Here is a 16,969-nt window from a genome sequence, read left to right as displayed (position 1 = left end):
TATTAATAATAGTACTAGTAGTACTGTATCATATTAAATCTAACTGTGCTTCCAGGGGGAGTTCACAGGAGACCTGAGGAAGAGGGACTGTACCACAGTTTTCCATAACTTCCTGGAAAACCACAATAATACCTACTTCTTCAGACTGGAGTGTCCCAGCAGTGGACAGCTGAAGTACAGTTTCGATTCAGGAGTCTACATTAGCTCACATGCAGGTGAGCTAATGTAGAGTATGTAAAGTGTTTTACAGGTATGAAGCAAGCTTAAATTGGCTATTTTTAGTGCATGACAATGTCTTAAAAGGAAGCATGAATCACTGTTGTTTTTGGCAGCAAATTTAGATTTTAGTTTTAGTCATAGTCTCTTGAATAGTTTTAGTCACATTTTAGTCACCTGGAATGTTTTAGCGTTAGTCTAGTCATGCCATGCCATTTTAGTTGACTAAATCTACAGTTAATTTAGTCAACTAAAATGTATTTTGGCGGGCCTTGATACCGTCGTAATGACTGTTATAACACTTGCTGAAAATAACCGATCTACAAGCTCACAGAGCGTCGCAGCGCAACGCGTTGTGAGCTTGTAGATCGGCTATTTTCAGCCGGTATGGGTATGGTTTTTATGGTTTTATACGTTCCAATTTTGGAGCTCTGGCTCATGGACTAAGAACCAAAAATAACTGAACCGGTTCCCATTGGGAACCAACCGGTGGAAAAGGGGCCTGGGTGAAATGAATAGATGGGAGCAGTTGGGTCTGACTTCTAGTTTTTATATAACTCCATACGGGCTTCACGCACCTCTCACCATCTCCTCTACTATAGACCCCCCACCTCCTGAGTTGACGACCACCCCCAGAAGAGACCTGGTGGACAAGGAGACAGTGAGGATCCAGTGTAAAGCCCCAGTGCCGTGCCATGGCCAGGTCCCTGCCATCTCCTGGATGCCCACGATGGAAGGGATGAACATAGGGGAGGAACGAATGGATACGGTGACTATAGGCTAAACGTATTGTTTGATAATGGTTTATTCATTGATGATAATTATTAATTGACTTATGAATCAATTAACATGTATAGCCTTTTAACTAATTGGCTAATGGTTTTATTTGTTTGTTTGATTGATTCATTTGATTGGTTTATTAATTCCAATATTGTTAATGGGATAATTATTCGATTAAGCTTAAACAAGCTACGTAGATCCTGACCAATAGGATTGTTGAGATCGATACCAATACAAATAGATTCAACTGGGTGGGTGGGTGGGATATTATCCAATTCATCACAACAGTGGTTCCCAAAGTTTTCAGCTCAAGACCCAAAAGAGAGGCTAGTGACAAGGGGTCATCGCCATGTTGGCTTGTGGTCGACATTTTTGTCAAAATTCAAATTTTGCCACAGACGTACAAAATGAGCGGACAATAGAGGGCACTATGCACATGCATAAAGTGAATGGAAAATCGAGTTAGAGGCAAAGTGAGTTTAACATTGTTTAACGTTGTTTAATGCCATCAGATTTTCTGTTTGGATGTATGGGCTGTCAAGGCCAGAAGGTTTTTGTTTGCCACGCAGTACTGGCATTCCTGCATAACTTTGATGATGATGTCACGCGCATACCCTCTATAATATTATCAAAAACACATCAAGAGATAGCCCTGAATGGCCATAAATAGTCTGTAACTCTGAGAGTGTGCATTTGTACACTGAGTTATGGGGGGGGGGGGGCTAGGGGCTGCAAATAAAACATTTGAGAACCGCTAGTACTAGTGGACTCATAGTACATCAGTGTCATACATGTTCTGAAGAAACCCTGGAGAATGACATTCAGTAATTGGGTCTTATGTCCATGTACGGACATGGCCTGCGACACAACACGGGTCCCTCCGACTCATTGTTTGAGAAACAGTTTGGGAGGTTTAAACTCTCCTCCGGCTTTGAACACACAGGCGGAGGATGGACTGATCACATTGACCTCCACCCTGACCTTCACAGCCACAGCCAGCTACCACGACAGCACCATCACCTGCTCCGTCAGATATCCACTGGACCAGGGCCTCAGCGTTCAAGCGCTGACACTCACAGTTAAATGTGAGCAGAGGTGGTTGGGTATTTGTATATGTCTGGTTCATTGATTTGTTTGTTTGCTTAACCGATGGATCTGGTTCATTCAGACACAAATGTTTCGCCTCCGTCCGTCCGTCCGCCCGTCCGTCCGTCCGTCCGTCCGTCAGTCACTTAGTAATTCTACACACAAACACTTACTTAGTTTGCACACAACAGATTTGCACAAAACGTTGATTGGTCAAATATGGACAGTGGGTGTGACGGTTGGCATGGCCTGTCACACAAAACTTACACAACAACACCCCAATATTTTTTATAATAAGGTTTATTATGGGTGCATGGGAAGTTACTGTAACTGGTCGCAGTTAATCACAGCTCCATGTCCCTCGAAAGGTGATGCGTAACCAAAAGCACCGCTCGCACACAAACTGCCGTCTTGGCAGAGATCATTTTGCATTCAGATATTTCTCATTGAGACCGTAATGTCGATAAATTAATTACCGTACAATTAACACACTGACCAGGGTCTATTATGACTGATTATTGGTTGGGGGGGGAAAGGTACACATACACACATCACAGGCCCTGAGAATGAACTTTGGACTTGTCTGGACATGACCAGATTTGGCAGACAGGAACCTTTCTGTACCCCAGCCAGTGTTCTGAAAAATGCTGAGCTTGTCAGGGCTTGGCCGTGTCTTTCCTCACACTCTTATGTCAGTTACAGGAGAGGGGAGGCATCCTTTGGTTAGACATAGCATTGGTTAGACATAAGGTATTGGTGGACTAATGACTGGTCTAACCAATGACTAGTATCCCAGGTGGTGGAGGACACTCCCCGGGCACAGAGAATACTGATGCCTTTTCCAGGAAGTTGACAAATTAAAAGCCTGGAGGGGTTGATTTATTGATAGAAAAATGTATTAGTCAGAAATGTAAACAGCACAATATACAGTCAGACATTTAGGCTAAAATGATAACACACTTTGTGTGCCTACACCTTTCCAGGAAGGTGTCAAATTAAAATAAGCCCTTGTTATGATATAATATATCATAACAAGGTAAAATGTACCTGTACATGTACAACAATGTACATGTTTCAGGCATTTGTCACTCTCAGACAAATGCCTGAAACGTATAATATTATTATACGTTTCAGACATTTGTCTGAGAGTGACTTGCAATGGAGACATTTTACCCCAGATGCGTCTAAACATTTTACTAAAGCAGTGGTTCTTTAAGTGGGGTTGGGGGACCCTGTGGGGTCCTTTAGGGCTTTGCAGCCAGGGCGTCCCCAGCTAAATATGTTAACATTTTAGTTGAACCACTTTAATCTTATATGCATACAGTAGGTTAGCTGATCTACAAGCACTGCTTGTATGGGGGTCCGGGGAAGAAAATATTGTCCTCGTCCAAATACATGTCAATTTGGGGGTCTTTGATATGAAAACATCTGGGGGTCCTTGACATGAAAAGGGTTTGAGAACCTGAGCTCTGTTTTACTGTAAATGGTCTGTCTAGTCTGCAAAACGTCTGCTGTTGATTTGGAAACTAGGCTACTTTAAAACAAACTAAAGGCACCCTTATTTGTTGTGTTTTTGTACGCTGTCTGTTTCCCAGTTGCCCCTCGATTGACCACAGCAACCCAGATTCCACCTGGTCCCATTAGGATTGGCCAAGCTGTGACCCTAACCTGTTCTAGTGAGGCCAACCCACCTGTGGAGCGATACACCTGGTTCATAGACAACAGAGGGCAGGTGGGAAACGCACGCACGCACGCACGCACGCACGCACGCACCTGTATTATTGTAAGAGTCCACTGACACTGGGACTAAAGATGCCAGCAGAAATGGTGCTTTGGTTCAGTCGTGGTTTGTAGCCCCCTCTATGGGACAACGTGTGCACTGCAACATCCAAGGGCACCCTGTCTGTTGTGGATTCTTGTCCTTCTTCACTGTTTTCATTGAAATTGGGCAGCGGTATTAGTATGATAGATAGGGCTGAGCATCCATCCATCCGTCTTCAACTAGTTATCTGGAGTAGGGTTGGGGGGGCAACAGTTCCAGCAAAGAGCTCCGATCCATTAACCCATTAAGACCTGATGCCGATTCTACAAATGCATTCAAAATCAGTAGGTCTTAAACCTTTCCTAGCCAAGAACCCCCCACATTGATTTGGCCACGGACACCCATCTGAACATGTTTTTTGCCAGGGCATTCCATGCAGAAGAGAAGATTTAGTGTTAAAAAAGTGTTAAAAAAAACATCCTCAAGATTTTTCCAATATTGTAAAAAAAACAAAAAGGAGATGTACAATCTCGCAGCTTTGTGCTGACAAAGTGACGCATAGTGAGCTTGTAGATCTGCGATAATCTTGATATTTGAAGTCATATTATCGGCCAGCCCTAAAGATAGTTATATAAAAATGTATAGCTTTACATCCACCTCCTTCACACCATGTAGGTGAGGAGGCTGGCTGAGGGGGAGCGTCTCCTGCTGCTGGTCAGCTGGGAGGACAGTCAGGTGTACGTGTGTGAAGCCCGCAACTCCAGAGGCTCCGAGCGCTCCAGTCCCATCGCCCTGGAGCTCAACCTCACTCTAGGTAAACCCAGAGCAACAACATCCCTTCTATCAATGACATCTGACAGTCATTTTGAATAACAATCAACTTGTACAGTAGCATCTTTTTCTGAAAGCAGAGAAAGTAGCAGAGTTAATGTGTGCGCGCGCACGAGTGTGTGTCTGTGTGACGTGTGTATGTGTATGCATGTGTACTGTATATTAAGTCCTGCCGTGCATGTGTGCTCTCACTGCCTATAGAGGTCGCAGTCCCGCCCCCTTTCATGACGACGCCAGGCCCAGGACATGAATCCCAATGCATTTTTCCCATAGACATTTCAAAACGTATTTATTTAAAGACCTTTTAAGCGTCGTACGAAGCCAACTAGAGTCGTGACAAATCATGACAACAAACACAATATTTTGGACCAAACAAATAATTACAAAGAAGAAAAACAACAAAAAGTGTTGTAACCTGCCGTTTTTTTTCTACTTTCTAATTCTTTGTTTGGCCCAAAACATTGTGTTTATATATATGATTTGTCACGACAAGAGTTGGCTTTGTCCGCGGCGTAAACATCTTTAAATAAATACTTTCTGAAAAGTCCATGAGGAAAATGAACGGGATTTATTTTCCGGGTCTCTCGAGGGGGCGGGACTGCGACGCTCTATAGGCATAGGAGAGGCTAGCGCCCCTCAAAGAGAAAAGCACTTACTTATGCATGTTATAGATGTTGGTGCATCATTCTATTGCCATTTCCACAAATAAAGTAGATCATTGTGACTGTACTACAGTGTTCATTTAAGTAAATGTACATTCAATAGTAAAATAAACATTTTACCTTGTAAATGTATGTTCACTTTTGTTTGTTATGTATGTTCTCTATTGATTTTCATTGTGGACAGACACTGTGCATGTTAAGTGCCTAATTGTATACAATATAGTAGGTCTCTATTCAACTGTGTGTGTGTGTGTGTGTGTGTGTGTGTGTGTGTGTGTGTGTGTGTGTGTGTGTGTGTGTGTGTGTGTGTGTGTGTGTGTGTGTGTGTGTGTGTGTGTGTGTGTGTGTGTGTGTGTGTGTGTGTGTGTGTGTGTGTGTGTGTGTGTGCCGCTGCATGTGCATGCGTGTGTGCGTGCGTGCGTGATCTTCCAGACAGCGGTGAGTGCAGTTCCTCTATAGTGCCTTACATCCTGTGTGGAGTGCTGCTGCTCCTCTACACTCTGACTGTCATGGTGGTCATGTACAAGTGTCACAGGTAAGGCATGGTATATCTATCACGATTCACCCTGTGTCTGTGGTCTTTACCTTCCCTTCATCATCCTCCTATCATTGACGGAAGTTGATTGAACAGGAATCCAAGGCCATGATCCTGTATTGATTGACCTTTTTAAATACTAAGCTACTTAAGCTAATGGCTACTAAGGTTTCACTTTTATAGAGGGTATGCACATGACATCATCATCATACCCGGAAGTTATGCGGGAATGCCTACTGAGTGGCAAAAAGCTACTTTCTGACCTTGACATGACATTAAATGACTTTAAACAACATTAAATTGACTTTGTCACTCACTTTGCCACTCGATCTGCCATTCACTTTATGCATGCGCATACCCTCTATTGCGCCTTGTTTTGAATGTATCATTTTACAAGTTTCTTTTAAAAAAACAGCAGATCTGCATGCTCACAATGCGACACGTTGTGAGCTGCTACTTTCAAATAGCCGAGGTATATACAGTACAGGGCTTCTGTTGTTAATGTATGTTTAGTAATAATCTGAATCTACAAAGTAACTAGTAACAAAAAATGTCACATAATTGTAGTGGGTTAGGGTTAGGTCAATCTTAGCTTCGGTACCCAGGCTTTTATTTTCGTTAGGTCAATCTGGGAACCCATTGGCAAAGAACAAAGGAAGAACCTAGTCTCGAGAGACTAGGTTTACAGTAGGTACAACATTTGCCTCAGAGATGTGTAGTGGAGTAGAAAGTGAAAGTACAGAAAATTGGATGAAACACCGTGGCTCATCGTTGACCTTATTATGTGACCTCCAGATGATGTCATAATGCTGCCTGCGTTAGATGTGTGTTCTGTGTGGTGATGATGATGATGATGCTGTGCATTGAGTCACCATGGAGAGAGTGACATACAGACACACAGTCACACACACACAGTCACACACACACACACACACACACACACACACACACACACACACACACACACACACACACACACACACACACAGAGACACACACACACAACCTCATTTTTACAATAGTTTTGCAATGGCTTCAGAGCTCAACTCATAACATCATTGATCTTCTACATAGTAAGCTATATTATGTCAGCCTTCATCATTATTAGTTATTCATAAATGTCTTTGTGGGTTGTTGTTTTTTCCCCCTCTCTCTGTCAAGGCTTTCCAGCAGACTGAAGGTATGTGGAAAGTTTTTATACAGAGAGAGAGAGAGAGACGCACGCACACGTACCCAATCTCTCTCTCTCTCTCTCTCTCTCTCTCTCTCTCTCTCTCTCTCTCTCTCTCTCTCTCTCTCTCTCTCTCTCTCTCTCTCTCTCTCTCTCTCTCTCTCTCATACACACACAGATATTAAATTATGTAATTATTTATGAAATTACATAATTTATTATGATTATTTATTAATGAATGTATTAATCAGACCCCCCCACACAGTACATTCACTGTGACGCCGCCAGCCTGATAAGATCTGCAGATTCATGCTACGTCACGCTCCACACACACACACACACACACACACACACACACACACACACACACACACACACACACACACACACACACACACACACAGTGGCGGTGTCTGGCTGCCATCCTCGTCTTCCTCATGGTGAAGCAACAGGCTGCAGCAGCAGCATGACTAACACACACTGCTTTACTGTAGCATGACTACGTAATGCAACGGAGACCTCTGCTGACGCTCTGCTGACGCTCTGCTGACGCTCTGCTGACGCTCACACAGACAGACTGTAGGAAAGACCTCTGCTGACGCTCTGCTGACGCTCACACAGACAGACTGTAGGAAAGTTGAAACGCGGGACAGCATCTACAACAGTGGTTCCCAAACTTTTTCACGTCAAGGACCCCCAAATTGACACTCATTAGCCCGCGGACCCTCATTTGAAAAGAGATGCCAGGGACCCCCCAGGGACCCCCCCCCCCATAAGAGTTTGGCATGCATTAGGTTACAGACCCCCATTTAATGGGATTTCCATCTCTAGAACCCACATTTATATTGTAAATCCGTGTTAATTTAAGAGTGTACAATTTACAATTTACAATTTAGGCATTTAGCAGACGCTCTTAATCCAGAGCGACTTACATTAAGCAAGAACAAAAGCATGGGAATACATCACATATGTAAAATGCATTTATCGCGAAACATGCGTAAGCTAAGAACGTGACTAGAACATATCTATATAATGACACTATACATATAAACTATAACTAGAACATATCTATATAATGACACTATACATATATGCTATACTATGCTGTACATATATACTATGAAGTGCTATGACTACATACAATGCACTTATTGTGCTGTCTACATGACATGCTATAAGTCTGTTTCAAATGCTATATAAGTCTAAGAAGTGCTGTCTAAGGGGGGTAGGGTAAGTGCTATGGGCCATGATGTACAAATTTGGTTCCATTTGTATACAGTTACAGACCCATAAGGGTCCATTTGATTCCTATATAACTATCTATCATTTAGCTGGGGAGCCCCTGGAACTCCCTCAAGGATCCCTGGGGGTCCCCGAACCCCACTTTGGGAACCGTGGATCTAGAAGACCAGTGGTTTTCAACCCCTTTCATGTATCAAGGTCCATTATTTATTCTGCATTTAAGCCACGGACCACCATTTCATGACATTAGGGCCATATTTTCATCGGTGCTAAAGCCCTTATCCCTAAAGGGCTCTGCCTTTTTTTTTTTTTACTATTTTGAAAAACATATTAAAATTGTTCAACTAGCCGATCTACAGTTGGAGGCCATCGATATTGTCCTTTTCTTTTTGCTGAGGTTTGCGTGATCTGCGCAAAAGGACAGTTAACCCATTTTGGGCGGGAACCCCTTTTGGTGTTTTAAACATTATGTTATAATTTAGCTATTGAAAAATAGCAGATCTACAAGCTCATAGCGCGCCACCGAGTGGCGCGCTACGAGCTTGTAGGTCTGCTATTTTTGAAAAATCGTGAAAAGGATTTAGAAGGATTTTTTAAAATTTTGAGGTCAGGCCTAAATGGGTCAAATGATAAGGGACAATATCGGTGGCACCCAACTGTATTAGCCGGGAATTCTGTGTCTTTCTAATGTTTTAAATGGGAATGGAATACGACCTGAGGCCGATTCTACAAATGCCTTCTAAATGAGTAGTGTTCAGGACCCGTGCCAATTAAGGACCCGCAAAATGATATGCATTAGGCCATCTGATCTGATGTTGTGCCAGGGACCCCCCCCCCCCCCCCCCCCCCCACAACAGAAGATTTATGTTATAAAATTCAAACTAAAGGGTAGTGGGTCGCACACACCAAGACTGCAGTTCAAATAGTTTATTTCATATTTGAAACCAAGGACAAACGTTTCGGCTATCCAGCCTTCATCAGTGTGACAGCCTTCATCACACTGATGTTTATATGAAATAAACTATTTGAACTGCAGTCTTGGTGTGTGCGACCCACTACCCTTCATTTTGATATGTTTTAACAGGTGGCGCACCTATAGTCAGAGCGCGGTGGTCATATGAAGAGTGATATATTGTGATAAAATTCAAAATGATTTAAAACTTTTTCAAACACGTTCACAAATAGCAAGCTCTCCGTGAGCTTGTAGATCTGCTATTTTTGAATAGCCAATGCTAAAATCTAAAATGACATACAGTAGATACTGCCTACGCCTTCCCAGTTTCAATGGGTTACGCATGATGTACAACTATGTCGCTTAAGCATTGTTCAGACATAACAAGATAAAGACAGATCACTGCTAAAGATAGGAAAAAGAACCTCGACATTTTGGCGCTACGGTGATTGTTGTGTCACGCTATGACGTACTGTGGCGTTTGGCTTTCATTTCAGAATCACAATTCCATACTTCTAAATTCTGCCTCATATCTGCAGATTATCAGAATATATATATTCTGAGAGCACGTTGGCTTTCTCCTCAACAATGTTATTCGAATGTAGCAACAACTTGGCAACAAGCATGCAGAAAATAAATGCAATGTTGATCTTCCCTGTACTGTAGTATAAATTCCACATGAACTGATACGAGCTGAAAAGGCTCACCTGCACATATAAAGGGTGAAAGATATGATGACTTTATGAAGCGCTTCTAGAAAAGTAAAAATCACAAGTGTGTGAACTGAGTGGTGCAACTCCCCTCTCCCCCTGCCCCTCTCTCTCTCTCTCTCTCTCTCTCTCCCTCTCTCTGTAATTAACAGTGCAACACTATCTCTCTCTCTCTCTCTCTGTTTCTGGCACAACAGCGTCACTTTTGCCCCTACTGGTACTCTAAACATAGTCACATAGGTTAGGACGGACATTGCTGTTCCTTGGAGTGGTTGCACCACTCAAAAACAACAAAAGCTGCAAGTCTGAGTTCTGTTCTATGGTATTTAGAGCCAATCAACATCGATGCAAACATGAACTCGACCAGGAAAAAGGATGTTTGTAGTATTCCGCAATGTATTTATACACGCCCTCTCATGCACGGCTCTGTTTGAACAAGACGGAATGTTCAACTCGCATGTTTCGGTCAATGTCCAAGTACAGACACAGACCAGTTACAGGCAATATTTGACACCATCAATGTCACCTAGAAATAAAATGATCCACTCCAGGGGCGTAATTTGGCGTCCAAAGGGAGGGCAATTGCCACCCCATAGCGTTCACACATTTAACCTCAAATTCAATTATTTTGTGCAGATTATGTCCTCTGAATATTTTTTGCAGATTAAGTTGATTTAAAATCAGTGCTTAATCGGTGACCGTCCATTTACATATGACGTAACACGTGTTATAGACCTGTTTTATTTATTTTTTATTCTGCTTTTTTAGGGGGTGGGGGAGTTCATACATTCATGAACCACTGTTTCCACTTTTTGGTTTCTTTCTAAAACAAAACGCCGCCTGCGAGGTTACCTTGTAACCTTGGCGATCTCCGAGGTTACTGTCAATGTGGCAGCCTTGTTTTGGACATGACCATTTCGCCGCACATTTGTTACAAGAGTTGTTTTTCCTTTTTAGTGAAAAAATCATGTCTAGAAGCTCACAATGCGAATGCATGTGGAGCTGGTATAGATCCACTATATTTTAGCTATTTTTTTTTAAATGGGGCTTCAGCGATTTATTTATTTGTATTTGTATTGACCTCTTTTCCTCTCCCGTCTCTCAGCATCTGGAGCTGAAAGGGAAAGAGGAACACGTCTACAGTAACCTGAGGGCCTCCACCATAGCCCGGGACTACGACCGAATCCAGGTAGTTACATGTTCACCTATACATATGTGACCAGGTCTAACAAAATGGTCCTCATCTCGCCTATAATGAAAAGGCAGAAAATCTAAAATAAACTTGATTTTTTTTTTTTGTGATTTTCGTTTTTTTTCATATTAACACAGCTTGAATGTTGAAGGAGGTTTTCATTCCAACAGATTATTGATTTGGGCAAATTAAATGTATACATTTATAAGTCAAAGTAGGCTAGCCAGCTCTAGGTTTTGAAATGTTGTGAACATTCAAAGGGGATTTTCTCAGCTTTGGGTAAAACGGCACAATCATTTTAAAATTCATTGAATGATACATCATATGAAAGCTTACATTCTGTACTTTAATAATCTGTAAAAAACTGAAAAATTACTCTGGTCGAGATGAGGGCCTATTTGCCAGACCCGGTCACATATGGCCTCGGTTCGGGTGGAAACCTCATACTGTATGTGTCCAAAACTGTTTACTTTTCAGGAATCGAAAAATAGAAAAGTAGAGAAAGTAGCAGATCTACAAAGCGACGCACTTCGCGGCGCACTCTGGAGCTTGTGGATCTGCTACTCTTGATGCCTTTGTGTGACGAATGTAGTGTGATCAAGTAAGGCGTTCATTTACGGGGGGGGTGGAACATAAAAAGTCTGAATTTGGAGATACGAGCTTTCTGCCCGACAGCGACGATGCAGTCATGCAGAAACATGCAATGCTTATGCAATCTGCAATGTAGTGTTTCTCTCTGAAGAGACCTTGAACAATCTAAGAAGAAGAAGAATCTATGAAAGGGCTCTTGTTTAGCGTTGGGAGTGTCTGCAGATAACATTTTCCATTTTTATCTTTTTAACCCCCTTATGGCTATTGACGTAATTGACGTAATGAATCAATAAATCCCTCATGGCCACTGACGTAATTGACGTAATTGTTTAATCCCCTGTAATCGGGAGCTTAATATAACAAAATGTAGCAACTTTTAGCTTGTTTGGCTAACGGCCGATGTAATCTACCTAAAACCATCCGAAATCCGCGCGTGCACGGTTGATCACGCACGCGCGCGGTCTTTATGTGCATCGCTGCGTAAAATGCGATATTTTGGGCTTGATTAGAGCTTAATTTGACTTAGTTATTAAGTCATAATGGTGACGTTACCGCCACCATCAGGACTGGGTATAATACTGTAGGATTGCCGTGTGAGAATGAGATGTAGTGTGTATATCGCAGATTTTTCTATTGGCATTAAAATGATGAATTAAACATATGAATAGTGCTGGCAGAAGGCACAATCCACTGTTAATTAGGCTGGCCATAAGCCAGTTAAATTAATGAAGTTTTTCTTCAACGTTTTACTGGCTTCATACTGACGTAACAAGTCGCTTCTCGACATATCAATAAACTCGTCAGTTGCCTATCTTCTGCAAAAGTTTTCCCAGAATACAGCTGCTGGACTGGGTTAAGAGTTACACTTAAGCATTATACTGTGTAGACTGTAGGCCTACCTGCAGACTGCAGTAGAGGTCGCCCAGACCATTGCAAATATGCTTCATTTAGTTGAGTTTATTTGCAAACGTAACCTATTATAAAAGCAAAAAGCGGGGGAAAAAAACCTGTGTGTGTGTGTGTGTGTGTGTGTGTGTGTGTGTGTGTGTGTGTGTGTGTGTGTGTGTGTGTGTGTGTGTGTGTGTGTGTGTGTGTGTGTGTGTGTGTGTGTGTGTGTGTGTGTGTGCGCGCGTCCGCGCGACTGTGCGTGCGTGTGTGTGTCCATTGACAGCGTCAAGCAGCCCAAACTGAAGACCCCAGTTATGAGAACTCCATCGTTGCGATGGGCTTGAGTGACAGACCCTGACGGCAGACATGAACCCTCATCAACACACTGGATATGTAGCGACTACTAACTACACCAGTGGTCGTCAAAGTGAAGGGGTTCCCCAGCTAAATGATTGATACTTAGGAACCAAATGAACCCTTAATAAGTCTGTAAATCTGAGAGTGTACAAATGGAGCCATGGGTCCATTTGGTTCCATTTGTACTCTCTAGATTGGGGATAAAGAATCGTATGGTCCCATGGCCTAATGCATGCAATGCTTATCAAACTGGGGGTACTTAATAATAATAATATTACGCGGAGGAGGGAAACACGCCCCCAGTGCCCACAGTGTCCCCAGTGGGAATCAAACCCAGGACCTTCTAGCTGTGAGGCGACAGCACTACCTGTGCCACCGTGTCTTTTTTTCTTTTTTTCCCCAAAATATTCCTCAGATTTTAGTCGATATGCCTTGTATCATCAATATAAGGTATAGTTGCCTTGTTTTGCTATTTCATATATTAAATTTGTATTAAAAAATTGCATCTTGGAGTGTTTTGAGTTCAATTTTGTATACTGTAAAATGATTATGCTGTGTTTTTGCTTGATCAGAAAACAAATAAAAATTGAATGAGAAAAAGAAAATTGCATCTTGGGTTTTGGTAATCAACAAACTCTAAAAACGGGTCAAACACTGCATGGCCAAATTGTTAAATTACATACTGTATGATTCAAACTAAACAAAAATATACGACCTACTGCAGTTCAAATATGATTATTTTGGGGGGTTGCGACCTGAAAAGGTTGAGAACCACTGGGTTAATGCACCACATGTCCTTGGATCTTATGACTAGAGGACTTTTCCCCGCACGGGCTTCCCCGGCTTCCTTCGCATCCCTGTCTCATTAAAAACTATAAATACATATAAAGGGGAGTGGACTCACAATCTGTTTTTTTTTCTTTCTTTTTTTTAATATTGCGCAATTAATAGAAGATAAAAAAAAGAAATTCCCTAAAATGGATAAACGTGAAGAGGCTTTCCAATGATTGCTCCTTTCCTGTTTTCATGATGTATTCTTTATCTGGTATTATCAAAACATGTGAGCTCTATGCATTCTTACGTGTTTTGTAATAGGAAAAGATGATCACGATCTGCGTGAACCTTTGATCTACTTTTATCTGGTCATTTGTCTATTTAGCGTTTCCCAGCTCCCTGCTTGTAAATGTCATGGACAGGGTCAATGAATATAACTTTTTTGAATGAATAAAATGTAATGTTGTCCAATCTGTATGTAGTGCAGGGGTGCCCGCACATTTTTTACTTGAGAGATACTTTCAAAATGACCAGCTCAACAAGATCTACCCACCCAAAAAATAATTGCTGAAAATAGTTTAAATGTTACCTGAAGGGGCTTTGGAATAGTGGTGCTGGCATTACAAACACACTCGGAATGGGAAATAGGGAGGAAAATGGAATTGGTACCGTTTTGTTTTGTATAACTTGTGTAATGCTACTGATGTTTGTGCGCAACACTCATGAAAACAAAAGTATTGCATTGTGGGTTTGAATTGAGCTGACAGGCCATTATTTGATGACGTCAATCAATGAAGTCACCTTAATTCAATATTGGCAGTAGCCTTTTTTCCTTTTTGAGTGGTGTAAACCACTCCTACAACTGGCTTTTGTGTGCATAAAAAAATGACCATGGTTGCTATGTTCAAAATAATTTCTGACGTAATTAAATCACACCCGGGTGAACTGGATGACCGTAGCAACCGTGGTCATTTTCTCTGCGCAGAAAAAGCCAGTTGTGAAATCACATCCGGGTGTGATTTCATTACGTCAGATCAGAGCTGATCAGGCTACATAATACCTTACCTTATTTCATTACGTCAGACGTTACGTCAGACCACAGCTGATCATGCTATATAAAACCTTACACCACTCAGTTCACACGGGTGTGATTTTTTATTATAAATATTGTATTATAGGGCCATGTCATGTGATCTACTTGCACAGCCTTTGTGATCTACTGGTAGATCACAATCTACCTTTTGGGCACCCCTGATGTAGTCTATGTTAATACAATATAACTTTGTATATTGTATTAACATTTGTAACATTTGTAAGTTTTGACCCGATGGTCAAGATTGCAGGCTCAATTAGCTCAATGGAAAAAAAACACTTTTGCAGGAAACTGGGTTCAAATGTGGTGTAGAAGAGGAAAGTTACACATGCAGCTTCAATCTACTATATGCGGTGTATATTGATGCACAGTGAAACCTCGAGCACAATGCGACGCATTGAGCATGTACATCGGCCATTTTCTTTTTTTTTTTATGTTTTTGGCTTTCGCCTTTATTTTATATTTTTTATGGAGGGACAGACAGTAGGCTGACAGGAAATGGGGAGAGAGATGGGGGGATGACATGCAGTAAAGGCCGTCGGGATCGGGAGTCAAACCCGCGGCACACTGCCAGACTGGATTACCAGCCAAGGTGCCTGGACCACTGAGCCACGGCCCAGGCACATCGGCCATTTTCAAATACCCGAAATGAATATGAGGCTTAAGTGATTAATGCATGTGTACAATATTTGTCTCTGAGAGGTAGTGGAGTAGAAGTAAAAGTATTGGAAATTATTTGGATATACTCTGGTTAAGTAAAAGCACCTGTAAAAAATAATTGTACAGTACAAATGTACTTATAGTTACTTTCCGGCACTCTGAGTTAAACAAACAGTGAGGATATTAAGCACTGTGAGAGGATCCAGTGCATGAAACAGTCATGAAACAGTCATGAAACAGGTCGGTCAGTTGCAGCTGTCAGTCAGTCAGTCAGTACAGGCCGTGTGCACCGTGCCTCTCCCCAATTCTCCGACGCATTCCTCACATTCCTCCAGAGGAGTTGGATCAGGGCAGAGAGAGAGAGAGAAGGGGGGGGGGGGGGTGAAGCGGTGTCAGGAGGGAGAGATACCGCAGAGTGGCGGAAAGAGGAAGTGACACAGAACGAGAGAGACAGAAACACCTAATGAGGGTGAGATAAAAGGATGTAGCCTATACTGTAGGAGAAAGTGCAAGAGAGACAGAGAGATTTGAGAGCGTGGGTGGCTCGGGAAATGATGAAACAAATTACGGCCATGAAGTAAAAGCGGTTTGTTTGTGGGACGTGACCCCTTCATCCTGCGTAGTCTGTCCCGCCCCCCCTTCCCCCCTGCATCGCACCATATTTGGGGGGGAGGCCGGTGTGGCTTAATCTCTGAACTCAAACGTGACGTGATGATAAATGTGACCAGATTTGACTGAGAGACTGCCATCGCGCAAATTCCAGCTTTTCACCAGAGGAGAAAAACTTATTATTTTTTTTTTTTTTTAATGAGTTTATAGCACAGGCAGACTCTTCACATACTAGAGCATGTCTGAAATAAGTGTCAGAGCTGAAATCGACATGTAAATATGAAATAAACGCTTAAACATGTAGCTAGGTGTAATGTTAGAGACCACAGAAGTGAACCTTTCAAGCCTGTTTTCTCAACTCGCTGTTTTCTGCAAGACATTACTCTATAAGCCATATCTCCAAAACTGGTGGGTCAAACTGAACAACCAATATGTCAATTTGAAGCTATGATTCCCTGCTTTCATATGACATGAAAAAACGAAAATTTAAAAAAATCCAATGGCAGTCCCTCAGTCAAATTGTCACAAATGATAATAACGATAAACGTCCCATCCCTTTAGCTAACACGTGCGTACTACTGTACGTGGACGTGCATGGTGGTTGAGCAGCATGTGCGCATCATCGGCTCAGAGTCACACACATAATGTGACGGTATAGTTCAAGAAGGCACTGCTGATGCTGCTGTGAGTGACACAGTTCACTGGAAGTTTGGAGGAAACTGGTGAGTTCTCATAACTCTTTGTGGTAGCTGGTGCAGCAAGGAAACATTTTGCTGGCACGGGGGGGAAGGAAGTCAGCATGGCTTTATCTTTGATGTAAGACATGACGTTATGATGACTGTGAATTCTGCAGAATTC

General features: G+C 42.2%; 1 protein-coding gene across 1 annotated transcript in view; it reads left to right on the top strand.

Moving 5' to 3' along the window:
• Positions 1-16,969, top strand: part of LOC306938741 (sialoadhesin-like) — a 35,747-nt gene that overhangs the window by 6,850 nt on the left and 11,928 nt on the right. The window contains exons 4-11 of the mRNA XM_079523008.1: positions 56-215; positions 819-985; positions 1,940-2,081; positions 3,678-3,814; positions 4,520-4,658; positions 5,770-5,872; positions 7,034-7,052; positions 11,053-11,136. Coding sequence (XP_079379134.1) covers positions 56-215; positions 819-985; positions 1,940-2,081; positions 3,678-3,814; positions 4,520-4,658; positions 5,770-5,872; positions 7,034-7,052; positions 11,053-11,136 — 951 coding nt within the window. The remainder of the gene's footprint in view (positions 1-55; positions 216-818; positions 986-1,939; positions 2,082-3,677; positions 3,815-4,519; positions 4,659-5,769; positions 5,873-7,033; positions 7,053-11,052; positions 11,137-16,969) is intronic.

The sequence above is a fragment of the Electrona antarctica genome (genome assembly GCF_951216825.1).
Source record: "Electrona antarctica genome assembly, chromosome: 15".
Lineage (NCBI taxonomy): Eukaryota > Metazoa > Chordata > Actinopteri > Myctophiformes > Myctophidae > Electrona > Electrona antarctica.
Note: the sequence above shows the minus strand (reverse complement) of the source record. Positions and strands in the feature narration are given on the sequence as shown.